Source organism: Mytilus californianus, unplaced genomic scaffold (assembly GCF_021869535.1).
Source record: "Mytilus californianus isolate M0D057914Y unplaced genomic scaffold, xbMytCali1.0.p SCAF_7, whole genome shotgun sequence".
NCBI classification, from domain to species: Eukaryota; Metazoa; Mollusca; class Bivalvia; order Mytilida; family Mytilidae; genus Mytilus; species Mytilus californianus.
Window position 1 is genome coordinate 42,899,894 of NW_026262723.1, and position 27,873 is coordinate 42,927,766.

A 27,873-nucleotide genomic window follows, 5' to 3' on the forward strand; every position below is an offset into this window, starting at 1 on the left:
TTTAAGTTTTACCGAAGAAAATGCATGAGTTATCAAAGTGGAGCTTATTTTTTCATTCCATTCTAACACTTCTTATATTTAAACCGGGTAAGCAAAATGTTTTAAATACAATTTAAATTAATAACACGATCAAAATGTTATAATAGACATTTTATTTAGTTTTATACAGCTGTAAAATAAATGACATTATTGAAGTATATATCGTTGTTAAATCAAGTGGCGTTCATGTATTAGTACAGGAAGGTTAATGAAGCATAGCATTATGGTGACGATTATTAATTTAAAATTTCAACATTTGTGTATTACAACAACAAAAGGGGTTTAAGAGGCCCAGTGGTCTAAATAGTTAATCTACGTGGAACACTGAGTCTCTGCTCTGATAATAGGAGTTCGAACCCCGCTCGTGGACAGGAGTGTTCGACTCCGATCTTAATTGACTAGTACAATTTTCACGCTAAAGGTCGATAATTCTCTTTGGATTCACTGGCTCCCACCACCAATGAAACTGACCGTTATGATGTAGCCAAGTGAGCAGAAATCGACGTTGAACACAAACAATCAAGCCCATCAAGACAACTAACCAATTAAATAAATCCAGATTTCCTATAAATCATTCAATATTTAAAATTTCCTAATACATTAAAACATATAACAAAGGGTAATTGTCGTGGATTGCTATAATTTTTGGAAAACGCATAGAAAGAGATACAGTTCAGACTTCAATTATCATACAACTCTTACAGTCATATACGCTGTTCGCATGTATTTGCAAATTCATTTTTATGAATAACATCTCTCCTTACCTTACATTCTGAAATTCTTTAAAGTCACAAATATTTGTACTCGGTATTTTGAAGCAATATATGTATCCAATTGTGAATAACAGCAAATTTCACTGTTCCCAATCCTTTTTAGATTTCCGTAAAACAACAATAATTACTGACAATTAAACAATTAAGACGTCTTTCCGATATGCTTCTAAATTATAATTAGTGGTGTCTTCTTATTCCTCGACCCAGATATATAAATAGACATGCGATATATCATTTCTCCAAAGACAGGGCAATTTTTAACCGCATGTCTTCAATGAGAACGTGAGCAATTTCATTGCTTCATGCTCTTCCCAATGACAATTTAAATATAATTTAACTTCTTATGCATTGATTCATCAGAGTTTAAATACATCCGTTTGATTTAGTCAGTAGACACATCAGCCATGTATTTTTTGTTGTTGTTGGAGTGTTTTTTATTATTAAAAGTATTGATTGTTTTAAACAGATGAAATTCTCTTCAAAGTGTAAAACACCTCTAAATTGCATTAAAGAATATGTGTTGTTATTTCCTGAAGCAAACATACGTACAGATGTACAGGTCAAATATCTACCTATTGCAAAATCAAAGAAGTAAAGTTTTTTTTATCAATAACAATTAATATTACCTATAGTTTATAATAATTGTTTTTCAAAGAGGCTAAATATAGAAATTACAATCGTCATACAGAGATTTGTAGATTAACATGAGATAAGAGGCGATTACACACAGCATGGAAGGAAAATACACTCTTAAAAAAAAATTAAACATTGGTTTCTGTTGACATGGTTATTATGTTTGCTTATATTTATTTTGATTATACTAAAGAGAATCATTTCGAACTAATAAACGTTCCTAATATCAGTGCATTTATTGTAAGCAAAGAAAAATAAAATGCATCTTTACGAGGAGCATCACACACGCACACATAGGTTGAGCTCTGTATTATACTTGATTTAAATAGGTCGTTATAGAGGAATGAGACTGGACATCATACAATGCAGCTTGTGTTGATGGTTTATTCAAATATTGATGTTAAATAGAAAACACAAGTTAACCATTAATGTCATTTAAATTTTGACAACGCTGACGGGCGGCAGGATAGCTTATTCTGGCCTGTGCAACTCGTGTGGAAGTCGGGGTTCCTATTAGGTAAATCATATTATTATATAGAAAAGTGACTAAAAAAATAATTTTGAAATTATCACAATTCGGTAATCCGTATAAAGTTAACTGAAAAAAGCTCAATTTGAGAATGTTATTTTCGAATTGGACTTAAATTGAAGTATTTTTTGTTAAAGGTTACTTGGTCAGATTTGTACCTTATCCATTCTAGTCTGGGTGACTTATGTATTGTTTATCATACAATGAGATACGATTTTCTAATATGTAAGGATAGTTTTGATTTCTTTCTTGTCATTTGTATAAACTAAAAAAAAGTGTAATAATTGTCGTTTTATAGTGTTCATTTCCATACGTATCGGAACAGCAATCTAATAATATGTTAAAAATATCAGCATTCTATTTATCGCACATCCGGGAACCTTTGGAGTTAATAGTTAGAGTGAACGTCTCTGAATTTACTTCAAAACAATGGCGATGGTCAATTTTAAGCTCAGAATTCTGTAAACTATACTATGTAAATGAGGATTCCGAAAACACTTCAATGCATTAATTCATTATTGAATCATCATCTCATTCGTCAGTCTTCTTCATGTTGTGAAATGATGCTATATTGTATCTTTCATAATATAAGGAATGAATGTTAAGTTTTCGACTGCGAGTGTTTGACCGAAAAAAATTCTAAACGGACAGTTTTTTTGAAGTTATGGAGAAAACTTTTAAGACTACAATGACATTAGACAATAACTATCACCGGGTAAAGTATTTCTTTAACAATGTATTATGGAAAAAGATGTTCTCTGAAAACAATCTACCTTCATGTGGTATTTTCCTTTTTTTGTTATTATTTTGTGTGTTCAAGACGTATTATGTGACGTAGGTTTCCTACCCTGATATACATGTTAGAGCTTCATATTTAACACTCTTACAATCTTTATTTTTTATTATTGTAGATCATTTAAGCGCCATTCATGTATCGATTCAACAAGATAATGCATTAATAATGCAGTGTCCTAGGAAGACGACCATTAACATAACAGCAATCTATGTTGAAAACCGACAAATTAATTGTTATTGCAATGGACATGGTCAATGTAATCTTACTTTAGAAGAATCAGAATATATAAGAGACACCTGCAATGGAAATGTATCATGTGGAATTGATATGCAAACTATGAGTATTCATGACTGTTTGTTGGAACATGGATTTTACAACTTTTCTAACAGTTGTAAACCAGAAGGTATTTATTCAAAATACGTCAAGCTCTGGTCGTTTTGATTTGTTTTTTTACTTATTATTCGTTGGTAACAACACAAAATAGCATCACCTTTTTAGGCAAGTGACTATGTAAAATGTTCAAGCAACTCTATAATTTAAAGGAAATGTTGATATAGATTTAAAGTTTATACTGGCTATTTTTTTCGGGACTTGATATTATCGGATTGAAAAAAAAATTCTAGAAGTTTTGATGAGTAAAATGGGCCGATGCACTTAAATTATTTGAGATGCGCGAATTGAAGAATTGTGACTTTTCATTGTTTACTAGTATATATTTGTATATTATGCTTGAACTTCGTTTGTTCGAGAACTGAAACATTTAAATATTATCGAGTCTAAACATTTTCGCCGTGCTACTTCAGACACGGTGAAATAGGAACTTCAACAAACACACCGTAACGGCAACTGTTATTGATATTTATAAAGGTAGTATACTAAAAGCTTAGTTGATTGCTCATACTCAAAATATTAGATAGGACATAGTAATGAATTAGTATAAAAGGAGTCAACAAGGGTCACACAAATAGTTTGACTAAAGTGTATTTGACATGTATGCATTTAGAAAATGGACAAAAGATAAGAAAATAAAAGTCTCTACAAATTTAAATCACCAAGGAAAGTAAACAGCAGGCATTTTTGAGTTTATGTGGAAATTGAAAAATATGACGAGAGATGAGTTAATATAAACTTTTTAAAGAAAATATGACATTTTATAAAATACATACTGAAAAATGATGTCTGATAACTTCATTGAGTGAGTACATATTTCTAACCAGTCTTAAACATATGTTTAGGCCAACTAAATTTAATTAGTAGATTTTCATCCAGATTTTTGAAAAAAATGGGGCGGGTGGGAGGATTTTATTTTTTAAATTTTATTTCATATGAAACACTCTTTTGATGTGTTCTTCATACATGCAAGTGTAATAATAAGCTAATATCATGTATAAACATGTATAAAGAATCGTTCATTTTTTTTTTAATTCTTAAATAAATATCTCTGATTGGCAACCACTGTTCTACATGCAATTGCATTGCCGCTTTAGAAACCTATTAATAGTATACAACAACAACGTGGATAAATGCTCTCTTCAGTTGGACTGCCTACACCAAATTTATTTTGCTTTCCAAGCTACGGTTTGTGGTCCCCATAAAATGAAGCAAATGCATTGGTATGCAACACAAGTATTATGAGTACAGTCTGAGAATAAAATGAAAACTCAAACAGTGTTGAAAAAAATAGGGTTGGTGCTTATTCAATATGCAAATATAATAGAATCATGTGCAAAACAGTGTAGCCGAGACCATTGATTGGCGCGCTAAAATATCCCATTGACTGGGTCAGATTAGGTGAACGTTCGTCTGTAACGCCCACAACTCACGACGTATTTATATAGACATTTAAACTGTGGGGTCACCAAAGGGTCTCAAAGCCTGAATAAAATAATTCGAAAAACTAATCAGGAATAACCTTTGTGTTTTGATTTATATTGAATACTTAAACGTTCTTTACTTGTGTTTTTGTTATGTTTTGATAATGAATTTTTATGATATCGGACGTTCTTTCAGCAAAAAAGGATTTAACTGGCTTTAAAAGTTACAATGGATGTGTTGATTATTATCTTTTTTTCGGACGTCAAAGCGATTTAACAATTGCGGTTGTCCAATTATGTCATCTTTTAACTTTTATCTGGTCAAAATTTTATTTTAGAACGAATGCATGATCAACTTTAAAAAGTGTGCAAACACAAAACATATAGACAAAATATACTTCTTTCCTGTCTTTTTCGTACTTGCAAGTTATTAGACAGTAAGAAGGCTATTTGGATCAAGCCTTGTGAAATTTGCATTTACGTTTTTGAATAGGTAAAATGTATAGTTTGGTGATCTTTTCTGCTAACTACTATACTTGTGAAAAACCCATGGCAACAGAAACATATTCTGCTTTTTTTTTAATCGACCCAATTTACATAGTAATGGACGACTTCGTATATTTTATGATCGCAAATAAAATATGTATATAATATACTGTGCACTGTAGTTCGTATATATACTGAGACCCTTTGGCAACCCCACAGTTTAAATGTTTATAATAAATACGTCGTGAGTTGTGGGCGTTACAGACGAACGTTCACCTAATCTGACCCAGTCAATGGGATATTTTAGCGCGCCAATCAATGGTCTCGGCTACACTGTTTTGCACATGATTCTATTACAATGTAAAACATGAACTAAACAAAAAAGAAGTTGTTTAATGACTTAATGAGGGTATAGGGACAGAGGGTGTTTGCTGTTTGTCAACAAAAAAAGACAGCCATGTGTAAATTTTAAGGGCTTTGTCGATTTTTTGAACACAATATACAGTCATAAATCTAACAACTTCGTGCTTGTGTCAATTTCTTTAATCCAGTCATGTTTTTTGTACCAATGTGTTCCACGATTCTTGCGCTTTGGATATCATTCACAGTCCAAATTTCCATAGACAAAGTCATTGTATAAATACAAAAAATCCACGGTTTTCTAATCACAGAAATTTGTGAAATACCGCGATTTGCATTCTTGGACACCGTGTATTACTGGTAACCTGAATATTTCACGCCCTTCTCATTATCAATCTCTATTCTCAGTAGACGATCATATGGTGTCATCATAGAGCAGCAGAATATGTCGACTTAATCATTTTGCATGTTTGGTTGATTACTCGAAGAAGTACGAAAACCGAAATTTGAAACAGGAAGTTTTGAATGAAACAAAATTATTGACGATTACCGGTAACGGAAATGAACAAATTCCGGAAATTGTAAATTTTTCAAAATAAAAAAAATCGGGGCGGGACGATTTCAGAGGGGCGGGCGGGGATGAAAATCTATCAATTAATTTTAATTGGCCTTATCTGAAGTAAAAATATAACACACACCAAAATAAGATAAAACTAAGTAATACTATATTAATATATCTTAAATAATACATAAATCTTTAATGCAGTTTTGGAATGCAAATTGACCAAGAGAGGAAGCGAATATAGAGGAATTATAAATACAACTAGATCAAATATTTCTTGTCAACGATGGGACTCACAAACACCTCATGAACACACGTCCAATATATTGATAAAGGACGAGGCGAATTTCTGTCGTAACCCGGACAATGAACCAGAGGGTCCTTGGTGTTATACTTCTGATCAAAACCTACGATGGGAATATTGTAATGTTCCTTTCTGTGGTAAAATTGTTATGATTTTCGATTAGTTAGTGTATATTAGTGTATTGTACATTTTTTTTTTGTAATGTAACGTTCTAACATCATTCGACAGAAATCAAACTAATTGTGTATTACTTAGTATTACATCTTTCCATTTCTTTGTCCACTATGCAGTGCGTTGCATTTCTGTTACAATTTTAAAAGTTTTCGGTTTCAAATCGTTAAGTGATAAAACATGTGTCAAATAAAAATGTCCCAGGTGCATTTTCAAATATTGTATTTCGTAATGACCTTATTGTTTCCTCGTTATATAATAAGGTTAGACAGGCGTAAATATTTGTGTTCTAAACATTTCCCCCTATTTCCTTATATCAATGTACATGCTCAAAACTGAATGATTGATTAAGTTGAATGTGTTGTTATGTACAGTAAAATAACTGATTACGAATTAAATGCTTATTGTTCTTATCTTACTTAGAAGCGTTCATACCAAAATAACTCACGATCAACTCTTTTAAAGCCCTATAAAATTACACAATGAAGCATTCAATTCTTATAAATACATAGTATACTACAACCAAGAAATTCCGAGTTATAACAAGCTTTTCGTTTGTTTTCCAATACATTCTTGCGACGTTGTCATGGGAAGCACCTGCAGTCATGATTGTTGCATTCATTTGAAAATTAAATATAATTTTAGAACGCCTCCTATTGATTTCTACCAATAAAAATTACGGATTCTGAAAACATTTATGTAATTATTACAAATAAAGAAAATGTTATCATATTAATTGTAAAAATATTTCAGATAGAAATATTGCTTTTTCAATTCCTTTGAGTTTATATTTGATATATTTAAAGTCATATGAAACGAGTTTCGTGAAATTATATTGGTATAAAAATTATTGAACCAATGCATGTATATATACTAATGTCATCTATGCACGATTGTTTTACAATTATTACGAATCAATAACATTTATTCGACAAAAATTATTCCATTCAGTGAAAACTTTCACTGCTTATTAGCATTCGTGTTTTACTGCCGAGGTTTATTGAACGTGACCTTAATAAACAATCAACACAAACCCGTTGAGCACGTGAAATCATACATTTAATGATTTGATGTATTAACTTGTTCTTTTTAAATCAATTAACACTATTTATCTTCCAGTGCACGTTTGTGTACATTCTTTAAACACGGGTTTTCTCACGCATTTGCACATTGCGGTTGACGAAGTTTTATCAAGAGGTCTCAGAGCTCAAGTCACTGCATACGGAAAAGCTATCGGCGAAACAGTTTTACGCTGGTTTATGTATCCTTCATATTAAAAACCTCGTCCATGGTTGTATGTATTTATGCATTATTGTTTTGGTATCAAAGTTATATTCACTTGTATGTTGCTGGAGATCATTTAATAGGTTCTTTATAATGCCTTATAGGTTAATCCTATTGTTATTCCATTATTAATTGTCGATTTTTTTCTTAGATGGTGCTCAATACATAGTTTTAGAATGCAAATTAACGACAAAAGGAGCTGAATATAACGGGGTTATAAATAAAACACGGGATAACATTGCTTGTCAGCGCTGGGATTCAGACAAACCTCATGACCATAGTCATACTAAATCAATGAAGAAAGAAGAAAACTTCTGTCGTAATCCTGATAATTCACGTCATGGGCCTTGGTGTTATACAACTAATTCAACTATACGATGGGAATACTGTAATGTTTCCTTGTGTGGTAAGTAAAGAAAATAAGAATACCGAATCGACTGTTGCCATCAATGGAGCAGGAACTGTTTATAATTTGGTAATCCCAGAGATAACTTTTTTTAAGTCAATTTTTACCTGGCCTGTATGCTGTCGCGTAGACACCTTATTTTGCACTTGTCAGGACCAACAGGTCCTTGTCGTAATTGGTACATTGAACTACATTACTCTTCTGCTAAGTAAAATATCACTTGTTTATAATAATATTAACGGTACTAATTTTTCTGCACCAGCTGGGCATTTCGACAATGAATGTCTCGAGGCCAACATATTAGAAAATCCAAAACTTATTAAAAAAGAGCTTATAAACCAAAAGTAGCAGACAGTATAATAGCATTAAATTTGGATGTAAAACTTTAAAAATTGTGGTTTTAAAAGCAGTCATGTACATGCTTATTCAGAGATGTAGAATATTAATTCTCCCAGACTCTTGATAACCTGATTATGCAGAAATCCGCGAAAAAAAATTCATGTGTACCTTTCTTTGGTTGCTACACGATAAAGTCTGTCTGTTTTTTAATTCCTTGTTAACGGAAAATTATTAAATGAATCTAATGTAACATATCGTCATGTAGCCATGCAGTCAAAATCGTTAGCATGGGGCAAATTAGAAAGTCTCAAGCTAATTTTTAGACACATACTGTGAAAATTTAAACCAATATGTTATGACGACAATGAAGTTTTTTTTTTTGGATGATGATGCTTACTTAGTCTTGATATAACCCGAACTACTGTCTTAGACGGCAATTGTGATCGGTTAAGACAGTTTAAAAGATAAGCAATGAACGCTTTCGAGACGGGGGTATTCAGTACACAATGTACCCTGTCATTAGGAAAAAGAATATATATGCTTTATGGATCGAAATAATTTCAACATAGTTGATCTAGAGTTGAAGGGTTGTGCTGAACCCGCCTGAATAGTATATATTCTATTGACAGCATTTACCTCACATTCAAATATTATTCATTATAGAGAGTGTTAATTTTTTTTTGGAAAATAGGGGAAGCCAGTTACCAATGCATCTCATCATAAGTATTTATTATATTTATCGTTGAACCGTGAAGATCCAAACATATTTTGAGAGGAGAAATAAATACTGTTTTGAGTGGTTGGGTGAGGTTAACACCCTAAGGAGAAACGGATTATGTTGTAGTCAATAATGTAATACATCTGGTCATAAGTAGTATATATAGTTTTATGGGGATCTGGATGGCTTGTGAAAGCAATTATATGATACAACCGATAGTTCTTTTCATGAGTAATACAAATATATATACATATGTTGAAAAGTTGTCACATATAAAGACTTATATCAATAAATAATATTGATGTGACTGCATCGTAAGAATTATATTTCTTTATGGGAGACAAACCAGCTTTTGTCATTTTGCATAACATATATCTAGATCTTGAAATGCGTCTGAAATTTGGCCCAACAATGTTAGATTTACAAATTTGAGTAAGCAAGTTTTTTTGTTCTTTCCTCAGCGGGATTCAAACCCCCTGCTTCTGTGAAATTTTGGCAACAACTACGGATCCTACATAGTAACAAGCGTCCTCGACCACTCGCGCAAATGGGATGTATAAAGTAAAGCTTTCGTTAGGGAGTTCTTATGACTATCTTCGTTGAATTAGTTTAAACATTTTGTATTGCTAAATCTAAGCAAAACGAACGATTCACAAGTAAAATCCATACTTGAAGCACTACAATATAATTATATATATAATTATAATGTTATAAGCATTCAGGTGAAACAAACAAATGTATTGCATATCATACGACCTATTGATAAAAAGAAAAAGAAGGAGCAAAGATTGAGAAATCACATTATTCTGTGATGATTCGTTTTAAATGATGATGTCGGCGATGATGATAGTCCATGTCAGTATCAATAGCAATTCATGAAGGTACAAGAAATCTATTTGACCTTTGGTAAAAATCTTATATTTGAAAATTAAGAGATTTTGTTCATTAGAAAGTTCAAAGTTTTGTTTACTATCTAATACAAAGTATCCAGGAAGCCAATTCAGACCGTTAGGTAAACCTCTACATGTAGTTTATTTTGAACAAACGAAAAAGAAATGATAAACATTCGCAATGGTTGATGCACACTGACAGGCTGGACTCAGTATAATGTCATATTTTAAGAATGAAGTGAAACATCGCAAATGAGATATGATAATATTCAACTCAATAATACAGAAAATACGTTGCAACTTTACTCTGGAGACTATCTTTTTCAATTCATCATTAAATTTAGATATAGAGTCGATGTTACGAATGTTAGATCAGGATTATTCCATTCTCGTATTGAGGAAGAAATAAAATTGGAACAATGATATTTGACCGCTTCGCAACGGATAGTTGGTTATACTTTGAACAACTGAGGACACACATGGTGAGACGACAAGATTACATTCGTATTCAGAAGTATAAGTTTTGATTCATATCATACACTAAATGTAATTTTCTTCTTCTTTTACGTTTAATCAAATTTTCGCAGCCATCCTAGGAGTACAGAGTTTCGGATTTAATGAAAATTGATAGACCTGTAACAAATCTTGCAGCTTCATATTCAAGTTTTCTAATTCATTTGAATATCATATACCACAATTATCCCACCCACACGTCCGTGGCATATTCAAACATGGGTCTATTAAAAGCTAGGTTTTGATAAATTATTTCGGTACAGTCGGTATTTAAGTGTACGCAAAATTATAATTGTAGTTCTTTAACTTGTAATTATACTTTCAATATTATTGTTCCATTTTTCGTTCCTTCTGAAAGTAACTCCCTGGTGCCTTTGAATTATTTCCTCGTTGTCTTTATTTAGGGTTTTAACACAGTACATAATGTATAGTGCCAAGCAGAGGTTTACCTTGCAGATCAGCTGATTGTGTTTGTCGTAAAAGATGATAATTTCACACACATATATATATATATGTATATATCCCAAAAAACAATTGAATACATTTATCAAATTTGCGTCTTAACGTTATTTACCTGATGTGACTTGTGCAAACTAAAAATCAACTATACGTCCACATGTGACAACTTTACGACGAACATTCTCAATCAGAGAACCTATGGTTATACAGGGCTAACGATACAATTTACACAAATCATACTTCGTCCGAAAATTAGCTCCTTAATCATGTTAGTGTAGATCTGCAAATTACAGAATCAAGTGTTTGGTTTTCCCACACAGGGATCAAGCCCATTCTTTTGTGACATCATGTCAACATGTGAGTGGATTGGTAAGGGAACGCAAAACATTGTGAACAAAATAACTATTATTGATTTACCGCGTAGAGAACACATTTATGAAGTAGCATGTAATACTCAAAGCAGCTTATCATTATATAAGCACATATGATGGTAAAGGGATGTGCAAAACAACAGTTTTTATATAACAAACGATTTGAGGGTATATGCATTTTAAAAGAATGTTATCATAAATAACAAAGATAGATTCCGTCAACTGCATCAAGTGTAATACGATATGTTCAACAGCTAGATAAAATTAAGTTGATTCTTAAATTCAAAACGCAAAGGCTTGCCGAGCTTTTTAAATATTTAAAAATTACTGTCAGGTCTTGAAAAGAATATTGTCAGATGAGGCCCGGTGGTGGGATCGATTTTGAAAATTATTGTCAGACATTGCGTAGTCAAGCTTTATCTTAGTTTATCCTTTATAAAGTGTTTTATGTTGTGAAACATGTTGAACGGTATATATTTAATAGATTCAACTTATTTTGCGGTTCACTGTAAGTATGATTGTCTGTTGCTTAAAATCTAATGCTTTCTTTCAGATTTTCCACATTACGTTCAGACGTGTATAGATGTAGGAAATACAATGCAGTTGGAAAAATGTCCTACGGTCTCTCGTATCTCTGACGACTTTCAAATCTATTTTGATAGACAATTATCCGATGAGTGTTCCGGTAATTATTCTTCAGCCCAGGCGATTGTTATTGATTTGTGCAATAAGACAAAAAATCGAGATATATGCAGTGAATCAATTTCACGTCTATTACAAGATCGGGGGAAATGTTTTGAGATGAATACGTTCAAAGTCAAATACTTCTGTCAAAGTAAGTTATTTGCAGTTCACTTTTTAACTCATATTCAATGTATTGATTATTCAATATAATGGAATTTTATCCAACTGTCATACAAGTGAGTGGTTTAGCTAGTTATAAAACCAGGTTTAATCCACAATTTTCTACATAAGGAAATGCCTGTACCAAGTCAGGAATATGACAGTTGTTTTTCCATTCGTTTGATGTGTTTAAACCTTTGATTTCGTCATTTGTAAAGGGACTTTCCGTTTTGAATTTTACTCTGAGTTCAGAATTTTTGATATTTTACTTTTTACAATGTAAACTTTATGTAACAATAACAAATGAGAGAGAAAGAATGGTTTTTGAATTCTTTTTTTGCTGTATAAATTTATTTAATAGTAATATTTCCTATATTTATTCAACAGATGATTTTCTCAACTAGTCATTGGATGAAATATTTTAGTGGGCATTTCCTTTAATTCCTATGATATACATGTACACTGAATCAGTTGTCCTAAGGTGCATGTTTCCAAAATGATATTCTTACAGACTGTTAAATCCTTCTATCTGTGTAAATAAAATTATTAAAGGTTATTGCATTATGATTCATATTAAATCACTAGTTCGTGCAAGTATGTGACATATACAAATTTAGTACCTTGAAATAAAAATAAATAAAATTTAAAAACTTTTTGAACTTCCCAATCGTTAAAATAGTTTTTAAATGAAATCAACATGTCTTTACCACATCGTACCGCGATGGAACCCCAAGTTAAACTGTGTGTAAACAATAATTTGAATACAACCGTTCGGTCACAACAGAAACAGAATTCCAGGAGACTATAAATAAACTCGTCATAAATACTAGAAATACAATTTTGTACGCCAGACACGCGTTATGTCTACAAAAGACTTATCAGTGACGGTCGAATTAACAAAGATAGAAACGCCAAATAAAGTCCGAAGTTTAATGCATAGAGAACTCAAAACAGAAGTGCTGACTACTGGGCTGGTGGTATACTATACGTTTATTGCCTCATGTTATCTGTTCACCAGTATTTGTGTATAAAATCATCAAAGATACCAGGCTTATATTTTGTACGTCAGACACACGTTTTGTAATTTATTCCTATATAATAGAACGGTCGATTGAAGGGATAAATGTTCAATGTTCACCGCCAGAATAACCAGAGATCCTGCCACATATGATTCCCTTATTACACATGTCGAAAATTGCGATAGCGGATGATTGAGAGTAATTTCTTTTTATGAAATGAAATCGACAAACACGCCTCTATGGAAATTAAAAGAGAAAAACTTTTGAACTTTTCTGCCATCAATACCTTATTGTCAAAAATTAAATGAAAAAACCCATAAAACAAATATTGACGAATTTCTTGATTTGGGACAGGCGCATGAGTACATGTACATGGAAATGGCGGGACTAAACTTTTTCATTAGATATTAACCCTTCCCCTTTTTTGTCTCGATCAGTGGATAAACAAAAGGTATAAAATAAGGACAGGAAACGTAACAACTTAAAAAAAAAACACGGAAAAGAAAAACAAAGAAAAACAAAAAACATTTCCATCAAAACGATAGTAAAAAAATAGTAAAGAACGCTGTAATTAAATTCAAAGATTGTTTTAAGCAGCAGACACATTTTGTAGATGAATAGAAACATCAAATGGACTATATTGTGTTTTTCGAAATATTCTAGATAAGATGTTAGTAAAAGCTGAATCATAAGAAATAAACAAATTTATTTACAACATTCTAGAGCAGTTCACAAGACATGCTAAATATTATGCAAATGGGGCTACATGTATTGCCAAATTTTCTTTTATAATAAGTGCTAAACGTTTGTCTTGTATGACATTCAAAGACATGGTATATCATTTTATAGATAAACATTGTATCTTATGCTTTCAATTGATACCGAATATTGCAATCAAATTAAGACCAATATCATAATAGGAAATTGTTAAATTATTATAAAGGTTTAAAAAAGTATTATACTTCAAAAGCAAAATTGATATCGTTTGCTCTAATTTTATGAAAACAGATAGGTCAATTAAAAATTGTATTCAATAAACGAGGAAAAAATTGTACTCGTGGAGGGATGACATAGGATGCAGTTTGTCCGTGGAATTAAGAAACCCTCTACTGGGCTTGATAAGATGATGCTTCACGACGTTCAGTACAATTCTTTTACAGACAAGTAATCCGTATATAAATTAAGGCAACATTAGTTTATTAATGTTCAAATCTGGTATATATAAAGAAGAAAAATTATGTAAAATTCTAGCACTATTTTTTTTCAAGGAATTATGGCCCTTAGAAATATCAATTATAAGAAAAACAACGTTGAAGGCGCATTACAAATCTAAATTTCTTGTCCGATTATTAAAAATGTATCGAGGTTTTATATTAGCAATAGGTAGGTCGAGTTCGAAAATCCGCCTTGATCAATTGTTTTACAGGAGCAATGTCATTGCATTAAAAGCACTTCGAAAAAGAGAAGCGAAAGATACCAAAGGGACATTCAAACTCAAAAGTCGAAAATAAACTGACAACGCCATGGCTAAAAAAGACCAACAGAAAAACAGACAAACGACAGTACACAAAGCACAGCATAGTAAACTAAAGACTGAGCAACATGAACCCCACCAAAAACTCGGGGTGTTCTCACATGTTCCGGAATGGTAAGCAGATCCTACCCCACTTGTGGCACCTGTCGTGTTGCTCATGTTAGTACAAATCCTGTAATAAGTTTAATTCGGTAGGTCACATTCGGGAAAAAACGGAAGGGGGTTGTAATTACGACATTTGGAACATATCCGCCATCATCTGTGAAACAGATATTCCATAAAGGTCAACCAACTCGTGATGGCGTCCGTAAAATTTACGATCGGATGATTTTAATTTGTACAATCCTTGCAAATAAGCTCATCATAGATATTTATGGAATGTAACCCAAAGGTTCATACCTGTATGCACAATGTCTTGGACAAGTTCTAAAATCAGTGTTGATCAACTTGGAAATATAAATGACATAGAAAATTTGCATTGTAAGCACTCTCACACCTACATTTCTTATCGGATTGGTATGAAATTTATTTCATAGGTTTATATCAGCAATGTCTTAGTTGAGTTCGAAAACCAGCACTGATCTATTTTTACTGGAGTCGTATCTCTTTTGAATGTAATTTTTATTTTTTGAACATAGCATTGTAAGCACCCTCATAGATATACCTGATTTCCTAGTTGAATTTTGAATAAGTTTGTTGCAAAGGCTGAAAGCAGCTAGGTCTTGGAAGCGTCCCCACCAACTATTTTTACTGGAGTAATGCCCTTGGATATAGAAATATATGGAAAAATAACTTTTTTAGTGAACTCATGCCTATATTTCTTGTAAGACATTTATTACAAAGTTGAAATAAAATGTTTTTAATAATTGCCTTTGGGCATATAGAATATGTGCAAAACAGGGGACATCGGAACCTTTATTATTTTGACGATAGAATAAAGTGTTCTTCATCAGCTGACGGCTGTAATTTTATTGTCTTCCATGGTATCTTCATTTTTCTTTAAAACTGTTAAATGAATTACTTACTTTAATAAATTATCAACAATTATAACATACCAAATGCCATTTTGGGGCGGTATTCGCCAGACTTGAGAACAAACCTTCTTTTCAAGCATGCTAGGGCGATAATAGTTGACAAAACACTTCATTCAATTGTAAATTGAAATTCAATCTTATTTTTTCCCAATGCACTTTCAATGTATTTGTTAAGATGTGGGAAGATCTTTATAGAATAATACGTATATTTATTTCTAGATAACCTAAAAGAAACATCAACGGAAGTAACTGAAACATCGAAGGAATCAGTGCTTGGTAAACTATTAGTATATTATGTATTTTTAATTATCACCTTAATTTACGACCATAAATATAATTGATAGCTCTAAAACATATGAAATTATTTAAATGGGATCTGCAAATATTGATATTCAATTATTGAAACAAATTTCACAATAGATTTACATATTGTATCATATGTATAGTATTACGTATATTACAAGACATGAAATACAATTGGAACATTATCTTCTTGTCGTTTTGCGTTCAGCCATCCCAGTTCAATAATTATGTAATTACCTTATTACAAACGTATGATAATGGTGTAAATGACGACACACGTTTTTTCTTTTGTAAATTTTATCAAGTAATCTCAACACCAAAAGTTTAGAAAGTGTATGTTTAACATCTTTTCTGTTAAGGTTGCAAGTTCGACGGTTATTTAGCCGAATATCAAATTTGTCCTTTGTTTCTCCCACGTAATGTATGCCACAGATGTTACATGTTAATAGATAAATTGAGTTCTCCGTTTTACAGTTGGAATTAGCGAGATGGTATAACTTTGTTTTGTAATGATGCTGATGAAAGAACTGCTAGTATTGGCAGCTTTACAACATAAGCAATTTCTTCTCCCACATTGTTTGTAGCAACCGGGAGGTGTAGTAGGTTGCTTTATTAATACAGCTGTCACTTATTTGTCATGGATGTTTTTAGGTTTTCTGAAGGCCATGACTGGTGGTTAGGAAAATACTTTTTTCAAATTGGAGTCATTCTCTATAATTTTTAATGCTTTCGAACAATGGATGACACATTTTTAAAATCAGGATGTTAAGTGAGTACAAGAGGTGTTCTGTTGACTCCTTTATTCCTATCTTTGTACTCCAGAAGGTCTTGGCGGCTTGTTCTGTTTGCTTTTTCGAAAGCTGTATAAATGCTGTTGTTATCGTATCCTCGAACAACTAGATGTTTACGTAGTTGTCCAAGTCAAGCATTTTGTTTATTTTCAGTTGAGCATATTCTCTTGATTCGCAATGCCTGACTGAAAGGAATACGACGGGAGCAGTGTTTAGGATGTCAACTCTTTGGAGAGAGACATTGATTTTATCCGTTTTTTCCGTATTGAGATCCGTTATAATGGTTCCGTTCTGGATGTAACTCGTAGTATCAAGGAAATTTATTTTCTCCATTGTTGTTTCGTGTGTAAATTTAATTGAATGGTGGAAAGAGTTACAGTGTTCTAGAAATTCATTCAGATGGTCTTGTGAATCTGTCCATTTAAAAACCAATTTCGTCCATAAATCGAAACCATGATAATGGCTGGTATGGAGCACTAGACAACAGGCGTTTTTCAAGTTGGCCCATAGATATGTTGGTATATTCCGAGGCCATTTTTGTGCTCATACTAGTGCCGTCTATCTGTAGACAGTGTTTGTCATTGAAAGAGAAGTTGTTGGTCTCCAGCACTTGTTTCAGAAGTGTAACAAGGCACTCAGTATGGGGATTTTTGTCACTACGATTGTTCCATACCTCGTTACACGCAGCTATTCTTTCGTCTTGTGGAATGTTGGTATATAAAGAAGACACGTCCATGGATTTGAGTATAGTATTGTTTGGTAAAGGATTAAGGCTTTCCATTTTCTTTAAATAATCAATCATATGCTGAATGTAAGAGGGGAGTTCTTTAACATAAGGTCTTAAGTGATGGACTAGAAATTTACATATCTTTTCAGTTTGGTGACTATTTGCTGAAACAATTGGTCGACCTGGATTGCCAATTTTGTGTATTTTAGGCAACATGTAGAATCTTCCAGCCATGGTTTCGTTCTCATGAGGTCGAATATAGCCAAAGGTATCATTATCGATATGCTTTTGGTCGTACATCTCTTGAAGGGTGGTATTGATCTTTCGAATGGTATTTTGTGTTGGATCTGTAGTTTATTGCTTGTAAAATTGAAGTTTGACAGTTGATGATTCCCGTCTTCTATGTAGTCTGTTTTATTCATAACAACCACAGCGCCTTTGTCGGCGGGTTTTATTACAATATCCTTTTGTTCTTTTAACGTTTTCAAAGCGATGCTTTCTGACTTGGATAAGTTATAATTTCTTTTATTTGTTATCCAGGATTTTATATCAGACCTCACATAGTTAATAAATGACTCCAAGTTTTCGTTTTTACTTTTTGGTGGTTTCCATAAACTGTTCTTCCTAAATGTTTGGATGGGCGGGAATTCTTCATTGTCGTCAGTATGACCAGGTTGGTGGTCACCTCTGTCATATTAGTTAGTTTCGGGGGAAACTAGCGGTAGTTTAGATAAAGTCCAAGTCGCTGGAAAGTTTACATATTTATTTCGCATCCATATATGTCAATCATAAAAACATAACTGAATAACAACATAAAAACATAATTATATAAAATACAATTTCAAAAGACTGATTGACATGCTAAAAAGGAACCAATCAAAATATCTTGTTATCAAATAATATAAATTCGCGTTTTGCCGAAAGCGGGGATTACGGATTAAAAACATGTTTCGTATAAGTTTGTCAAGAATGGCTTTCGGCAGTTATCACTTAGTGTCAATTTATCTATATTCTTTGTTACACAATCTTTTATCATAAAGACGGATATAAATCTTTGATAATTAATTTAAATGAAAGGATTATAGTTAAGTGTAAAATACAAGTAACTTTTGACGACTCGGAATGATAATAAAAAGCATGAATTATAAAAATATACAAAATCCTAAAAGTGAACTTTGAACGAACAATTGTCGGGTCATATCAGTATCTGAATCTGTTAATCCGGCTTCTTCAAGATGTTTTTTTTCCTCTATTGTAGAACGAATCTTTCAAACGTAAACGTCTAGCGAATTGGTGTAAGTCCTCGTCTAGCTGAAAGTTATTTACATTTGATGGGACAGAACAGAAATTTAAACCTTTACTTAAAAATGATTCTTCAGCACAACAATACTTTTATTTTTTTTCCGTCTTTTAAATTTTCTTTTTTAAGGGGCCTTTGGGTTTGTAGTATGAATATCATTAATATGCTGCTGTGACGGAACAGTGTGAACTTTATCTCTTTGAAATTTCTTCCTTTGTTTTCCCCTATGTTTAGATTGCTCAATTTGTTCGACAACAAATGGAAGTTTTTAACGACCTTGACTGGCTAAACAGCCCTTGCACGGTCGGTATTTGTTCGATATCTTCGAGACGACGTTTTATTTTTGGTAAATCCTCACGTGAAATGTGACTGCTGTTGATGATATCAGTTATTTCATTGTCAGTTTGCTTGTAATTTGTGGTCGTAAAAGAAAGTAATAATTGAAGTAGCCGGATTGAACATTTAAACAAAAGTTTCATTCCAACGACTCATAAACCTATTGGATTTCTGTCCCGGTGCCTGGGGACTCACTTTGATATTTAAATCTTTTGGTACAGTTTTATTTTTGGATATATTTTTTAAGTTTGATTTATGATGTTCAGTTTGAAGTTTCCTTTTAGTTAAAGATCTAGATCTTGATTTCTTAAAACGCAGTGCGCTATCCATGTTGTATAGATACAAACATCTGTGTAATCCATTCACAACAATACTTTCTTTTTCCCTACTTTTTGGATTGTTCAATTTTTCGAGGCGACATTTTATTCTTGGTTAATCTTCACGTGAATTTTAACAATCAAAACATAGGGAAAACAAAGGAGGAAAGTTTAAAGAGATAAAGTTCACACTGTTACTTCACATCCGCATGTTAATGATATCAATACTACACACCATAAGGCCCCTAGAAAAAGAAAATTTAAAAGACGAAAACAAAAAAATGAAAATATTGTTGTGAATTTGTCATCTAAAGAACTGACAACGCTGAAAGATTCTATATGTTGCCTAAAATACACAAAACTGCAATCCAGGTCGACCAATTTTGTCAGCAAATAGTCACCAAACTGAAAAGATATCTGAATTTGCAGACCTTCACTTAAGAACTCCCCTCTTACATTCAGGATACGACTGATTATTTAAAGAAAATGGAAAGCATTTATCCTTTTCCAAACAATACTATACTTGCATCCATGAACGTGTCTTCTTTATATACCAATATTCCACAAGACGTAGGAATAGCAGCGTATAAAGAGGTATGGAACAATCGTAGTAACAAAAATCCTCAAACTGAGTGCCTTGTTATACTTCTGAAACAAGTGCTGGAGAACAACAACTTCTTTTTCAATGACAAACACTATCTACAGATAAACGGCACTAGTATGGGCACAAAAATGGCCGCGTCATATGCCAACATATGTATGGGGCAACTTGAAAAACGCCTGTTGTCTAGTGCTCCATACCAGCCATTATCATGGTTTCGATTATTGACGATATTGATTTTTAAATGGACAGATTCTCAAGTCCATCTGAATGAATTTCTAGAACACTGTAACTCTTTCCACCATTCAATTAAATTTACACAGGAAACAACAATGGAGAAAATAAACTTCCTTGATACTACGAGTTACATCCAGAACGGAACCATTATAACGGATCTCCATACGGAGAAAACAGACAAACATTAATGTCTCTCTCCAAAAAGGTGCCATCCTTAACACTGCTCCCGTGGTATTTCTTTCAGTCAGGTATTGCGAATCAAGAGAATATGCTCAACTGAAAATAAACAATATGATAGACTTCGACAACTACGTAAACATCTAGTTGTTCGAGAATACAATAACAACAGCACAGTTTTAAACACGTCTCGCTATTAGCTGGATTTCCTCTGTTAAGGAAGTTTTAAACATACCACGTGTTAGTATATACGTTTGAAAATATTACTTTACATTTGAAACGGAAAATGTGTTTATAACATTTGCATACAAATTGCCTTGTTGAACTATCAAACTAAAAAAAATACAGTTACCTCTTTTATTTTTTAAAACATTACTACATGAATTCTTTCAAAATAGGTAAACATTTAATTTGCATTGAAAGCACATACAATCGATGAAATTGTTTTCCAAATTTGTCTTAAAACTATAAATGCATAGATATTTCTTATAAATTGATATTTTGTAATAAAATTTGTTTTCGGTTTGATTGATATGAAATAATAAAAAGGTTCACCTACTTTATTTTAGATGAAAACATGAATAATAATGACATAGCCCATTTACTGTACCTTGACCTCATTTGTTTCTAAATATTTCATTTCAGTAATTGGTATTGGAGTTGCAGTTGGCTTGTTATCATTCACAGTTGTCTCGATTCTACTAATTATTTTCATAAGGAGGTAAGTATGTTATCTGACCAACAGCTACTAATACAAAGTGCAGGTAAATTCATTTTGTAAGTATTATCTTAATCTTCATAATTATATAAATCTTCTTTTCTTACTATTAATCTATTTTTTATTTTAGTTTAACATATCTTGCATGCATAACCAACCAAAAGTAAGCAATAGGCTTTCATTTTGTAAGTTTATTTTTCTTCTAGCATAGTCGGTGTTGTGAGTACGTACCATAACACATTTGATACAGAACAAGCACAAGAACACAAGCTGACAGAATATTTCCGTTTACTGTATTAGATCTCAACCTTTCGGATGAACTTTTGTTTGTTTCTAAGCCTATATGAACTGTACAATCAAAGTATTCCAACATCTTGACTGGTCCTATAAAACTTTAACAACACTAAGGATGTGAGTTCGAACCCCGTACGTAGCAGGTGTGCTCGACTCGAATCTCAATTGACCAGGACTGTCAGGTTCCCTGCAGAAGGTCTGTGGTTCTTTCTTGTCATTTTGGCTTCCTCCACAAATAACAACTGACCACCACAAAATAGCCAATAATGCTGAAAGTTGCATAAAACACCATTTAATCAATCAATAGAAAACTTTGAAAAATACACTTATTTCTATATACTCCAAGAATCACTTTGAAGAGCATTTCGGTAAAATTAATTATCACCAGGTGGAATCAGTACATCCAGAGCACTTTTCAAAATTAACCTCCATCAGCGAAAAATTAAAAAAAAATCAAATGAAAGCTGGGATAAACATGTAATTAAGGAACTATAAACCAACAGTGATGTATACAGAATATATAGCCTAACCCATTTAAGGTCAACCTTGACTGGGGCAGTTGTAACCTTAGTTTCTAAAAACTTTTTAAATTCACAAATTAAAAAAAGGATAAAGGTGTTTAAAAAATTAAAGCCTAAATAATAGCTCTCGCCAGGTGAAAATATTTGCACAATCATTCTAAAGTTTTAACACACCATTTTTTTTTTTGCGTTCATGGTAAAATTCCAGATAGAAGTTTATCTGCCCAGAATGAATAATCTAACATACATTTTGTTTTTTTCTCTGAAATACAGAAATTTACCAACAAAAGTATCTTTACATAATTTCATTCTGACGAAGTTAATTTGAATAATTACCTATTATTGAAATATTTGAAGTGCAACAGAAGGTACAAGGACATCACGCAAGCTTATCTCCATAATGTAAGCATGAAAGCACGTGATATTTTGTTGCTCTAATCTTTAATTCCGAGGACAATGACCACACCAAAATTTTAAGTCAGCATTCATTTTCGAACACAAAAAGAAATTGTTAGAAATTAACCTTACAATATATATTATCTAACAATCCATCAATAAAATTGTAGGAATGAATTCAATATTTTTAACATTAAAACCTCAATTTATATTTTCTTAGAATCCACTAAGAATTGTTAAATCGAGAGCGTTTACAAGACGATTTTAACATAATTACTGTTTTAAGTTCTGTAACGCAATATTTTGTTTTTGTTTGGCACTGGAGTTCGAACTCGATCAACATATTGTCTATATAACACTTTTTAACGTGTATACAAAATACGGCCAGAACTGTAAAGGTGACGCGGGTTTTCGAACATGTTCAATAAATCCCAATAGATTTTCGGTATAGAAATATTCAATAGGCAGTATTTTGAAAATGACCGACTGGTAATGATTTCATTGTTCATAATGTTATACTTTTATGAATTGTAAAGACAACGTTTCAAGACCATCAATAAAACACTCTGTAAGGCAATGATGTTTAAGGAAAACTAAATAGAGAAAACGAAAACTACGAAAAGTACAATTTGAACGACTAAGGGAGATAATTTTACTCCTAGTATAAGTTATCTGTATCAGTAAAAAAATATACTTAATCAAGTATTACCACTGACTGGCAACCAGTTGTAGTATCATCTGTTGGTAGTAAAAATGAACCGTATGGAAAATTCCAAAGGATCTCAGTAACAAAATCTATCTGAACGTTATACCAAGGATTTGCTACCCCAGGAATAGATTACTTTAGACTTATTTGGCAAAACCTTTCGGAATTTGGGTCCTCAATGCTTTTCAACTTCGCACTTTGTTTTGGCTTTTTTCAACTTTTGCGATTTGAGTGTCACTGAAGAGTCATTTGTAAACCAAACGTTCGTCTGTCGTACACAATTTTAATCCTTGTATCTATGAGTTTAATAATAATAGCTGCTGCAAACATTGAGGAAATTATAATGGATATTTTACAGCATAAATTGGAATTCCGTGGGATCAGAATCTGTCTAGTGCAAATTAAAAATCCAATATCTACTAGAAGAAGTTACGAAAGACACCATTAACAAAACAAATTAATCTTTATCAAACAGACAATATTTTAAATACTTTCAAAACAAAATTTGGTTTTGATTAAGAATGTTCTTATAATTACTAAAACATTTGATGTGTTGAACCATATAGAAATATCATTTTTTTTTATTTTATTTCATTACAAAGAAAAACAAAATATTTCTTTAAATGTGTGTTTTTTTAATCATCTAGTACAATTCAGGATCCCCTATTACAAATCTAGATATCCCAATGTCTACCAATAGATATAGAACTATTTCCGTTCAAATTTTGTAATAAATCAAACGAAAATATTGGACTCAATCAGTGTTTGAGTGTAATCATTCGTATGTTGTTGTTTTAGATAAATCATGTCTTCTAAATCCGTTGCCAAATATTTATAGAATAACTAATCGAAGAATTCAAATATAGAAAAATATTCAGCGAGTGACCGAACAACACATTTATTCACTAATGCGCGTAGCGCATGAGTTAATTATCAGTTTTATTTGGTCGTGAGTTGAATATTTTTCGATATTTGAATTCTTCGATTAGTTATTCTTTTTCTTACATTGACAAAAGCTTTTTTAATGGAAATAAAATAGAAAATGCAAGGGACTTTATCTTTTTCTACGCATTTACAATTTATTTTGATGTAACGTCATCGACAACGTCTTGATAACACCTATTGTTGTATGACGTCAGAGGAGTGTAATTATCGAGTATATTTTTTATGGGACATTATCGGCTTTTATTTCACTGGGAAATCACAGTAATTCATTGGAAACAATGTAATAAAACTTTTGAACTGTCTACACTTCACTTTAACACAATACAATTTCCTTTATCAGGTTAGCTCCAATGTCAAATAATCAAATGTTTAGAAACATGAACACTGAATGGACCTAACATATCGACAAACAATGCATCTCCTTTCTCTTGACCAATGTAGCAGTAATTTATTGCAAGGATGTTGAACGTAATGAAAATAAAAGCTCTTTTCAATTTCTATATTCCAAACTTTTTTTATTCGGTTTCATTAATATATCCTCCAGGACTAGAAATTAAAGAAACAACACACACGGCTTCCTCCGCCTCATTTTTAGACTTATGCCACGAATTTGACATAAGCGGTCATTTCAGTACCAGAATCTATGACAAACGAGATAATTTCAATTTTGAAATTATCAATTTCCCCCTCCTTCGTAGCAATAAACCAGCTTCACCTGCATACGGGATATACATTTCCCAACTCATTCGCTATTCAAAAGCTTGCAGCTGCTACCCAGACTTTATAAAACGTCACCAGTGTCTGTGTAAAGTTGATGAACCAGGGTTATGTCAAAGAACGTCTCGTCCGTTTTCTAAATAAGTTCATCGGAAAATACCAAGCCCTCGTTGATAAATATTCCGTATCAACTTCACAAATAATACATGATGGTCTTGAAGTATAGATTTTAGGTACTGACGTTGTTTATCATCTTAATAACGTGTTATAGTGTTCTTTTATTTATCGGAAAATACCAAGACCTCGTTGATAAATATTCCGTATCAACTTTACAAATAATACATGATGGTCTTGAAGTATAGATTCTAGGTACTGATGTTGTTTATCATCTCAATAACGTGTTATAGTGTTCTTTTATCTGTCTTTGTAAATTATTAACCTTTACTGTTTAGTCCATTTTTGGTAATATCGTTTTGGCGTGGCTCGGTACTTATGCATCCCGCCCAAGTGTTGTTGTGCTGTGGTAATTTTTTGTATTCTTGTATTTCTTTTTTGCTTATGTGCTTTTTCGATATGCCATTTTGTTTTTCTTTGTCGACATATTTGTTTTATAGTGATTAAGATTATAACACAATGTTGACTGCTGTACCCCTATTTTTGACATTTTTAATTATTATGTCTGTTTGTTTTGTTCACACATTGTTGTCAATGTAATGGAATTTTATGCGACTGTCATACAAGTGTCAGGTTAAGCTAGCTATAAAACCAGGTTTAATCCACCATTTTTTGACATAAGGAAATGCCTATACCAGGTCAGGAATTGACAGTTGTTTTCCATTCAATTGATGTGATTGAGCTTTTATTTTTGCCATTTGATAAGGGACTTTTGAATTTTCCTTGGAGTTCGGTATTTTTTGTTTTTTTACTTTTTATTTTAACACAAAAGAATGACAGCAAAAAAATCTAGTATGACGTAAATAAAAGACAATGGAACAAGATGTATTCTAAACTTATAAACTTATAAAGGTGAACATTCACAAATCAAAATGTATGACCTTAATGCATAAAGAAATTAAGTTTGGTATCTCAACATGTTTTACGTTTTGTGGAAATATCGGCTGCATTGTTGCATTTATTTTTATCAGAACAAGTTTAAATTATAGTAACAGTTTAGGTATCTATTTCAGAAATACATGAACACAAATTAAAGGCATAGTCATATGTGATTTCCAATGTCAGAGTACATAGCTATGACGTCAAAATGACATCATAACTGAAAATACTTTTAACAATTAATTTAGTATAAGTAAGACGTATCAACATACATGTATCGTTTCTGACAATGTTGCTATTACTAAGTTTGCAGAGATATAAGACAACCCAATTCTCCATTTACCAAGTTATTTTCAATATTCTATAGAAACAACGAATACATTTTACTTCATTTACAGTAATTACTTATTGTGTTGTCGTTAATAATATATATTTTATAAAAAAATAGATCATTTGGTAACAGAAAAGACATTGGACTGTCAAATGACAACAATCAAAGACAAACACATATACTAAATGAAGTATCACCGAAGAAAATCACTACTGTAAAGAAAGACAGACCTTGGAATGATAGTCGTCTAGAATTAAAAACGAGGAATCAAAAATACAATGGTTCAGTGATAAACAAAGGCTATGATTACACCGATATCGAAAATGTGTTAAACACCACAATCGATGTAAAAGTCTCACCCTTAAACATTGGTAATGACAGATGTTTGAAAGATCAACTTTTAAAGACGGATTATATTATGTTAGATACAGCTGAAACCGGATTTAACAGATCGAATGAAGAAACAATCAATGGAACTTACGAGCTCGCAAAACCCAGTAATATCAGTGAATTTGACAACAAAATAAAGGGAGAGCATCTAGACAATGCTTACAATCTTTCTGAAGAATGTGTCTACGATACAGCAAGAAAAAATCGACTTAAAGATTCCGACGCCAGCGTTTACAGTCACACAGTTGATGACGTGTATGATACAGCATGTAGCAAAATAACAGTAGTTTTTCAGGAAGACAAGTACGATCACTTCACTGGACAGACAACTGAAGATGATTATAACATAACAAAACATTGATAAAGCTTTCAAAAGATATAAGTGATTTACTATGTCCAGGGAATTGGCAATTAGTGTCCAATTGACGTTTCAATATTTATTTCGAGTATTCCAATAATGCTTTGGCATAGAATTAGTATTTATTATCTATTCAAAAGAAAAAGAAAAATAGGTGGTTTGATGAGATCAATTATTTGACACTTGAAATTGCAAAAAATAGTAAAATTATTCAAGTCTTTCAAATTTTTGTTAATTGTATTGCTTAATAAACAGGTTCATATAATTTGGACACTTTACTGTAGAATGGTCACTGCTTATGTGCATAAACATGCCGAAGGGAATATTGAGTACCCATAAAAAGATATTTGACATACATTAACATCTTTGAAAAATACATTGTACAGCAAACATAATTTTAGATAAAGCTGTTGCTTATACCTAAATAAAAATCACAAGATCTCAGAATGACCTACTTTTTAGCATTCTGTGCTGTTTTGCAATAAATACAAGTAGTTTGAAGCCCTAATGCCAATATGTAAGAGAAAAAAATCATAAATATAAATACTGATGTCTAAGAGAATAATGTCGTATGTTCATCTGATGGATACTATTTGACAGATTTTTAATTCTTTTTTTTTATTTTGAAATTCAGGAGGCTAAAACCTGGCCTTATCCCAACTTCTCCTTTACTTTCTGAATATTTGTTTTCCCTGTCCGTCACATGAGTAGATAAGTATATAAATTTGAAGAAATAGAAAGATAAATACGCCTTAACTATTTACTGCACAATGCATGA

The 27,873-nt window shown here is 32.0% G+C and overlaps 1 protein-coding gene across 1 annotated transcript; it reads left to right on the top strand.

Annotated features, from left to right (window-relative positions):
* On the top strand, nt 1-27,381 carry LOC127709432 (uncharacterized). Its single transcript, XM_052214968.1, has 8 exons — nt 1-87; nt 2,886-3,173; nt 6,197-6,433; nt 7,903-8,157; nt 12,001-12,282; nt 16,097-16,153; nt 21,312-21,387; nt 26,465-27,381. The coding sequence occupies exons 1-8, from the start codon at nt 21-23 to the stop codon at nt 27,096-27,098; spliced, it is 1,896 nt and encodes a 631-aa protein (XP_052070928.1). The 5' UTR covers nt 1-20; the 3' UTR covers nt 27,099-27,381.
* Nucleotides 27,382-27,873: the final 492 nt, after the last annotated feature.

What these genes read in the sequence shown, in the direction of transcription:
- LOC127709432 (XM_052214968.1), top strand. Translation starts at nt 21, where the DNA reads ATGCATGAGTTATCAAAGTGGAGCTTATTTTTTCATTCCATTCTAACA. An exon ending in ACTTCTTATATTTAAACCGG is followed by an intron (nt 88 to 2,885) that starts GTAAGCAAAATG and finishes TTATTATTGTAG; the next exon opens with ATCATTTAAGCGCCATTCAT. An exon ending in TAACAGTTGTAAACCAGAAG is followed by an intron (nt 3,174 to 6,196) that starts GTATTTATTCAA and finishes TCTTTAATGCAG; the next exon opens with TTTTGGAATGCAAATTGACC.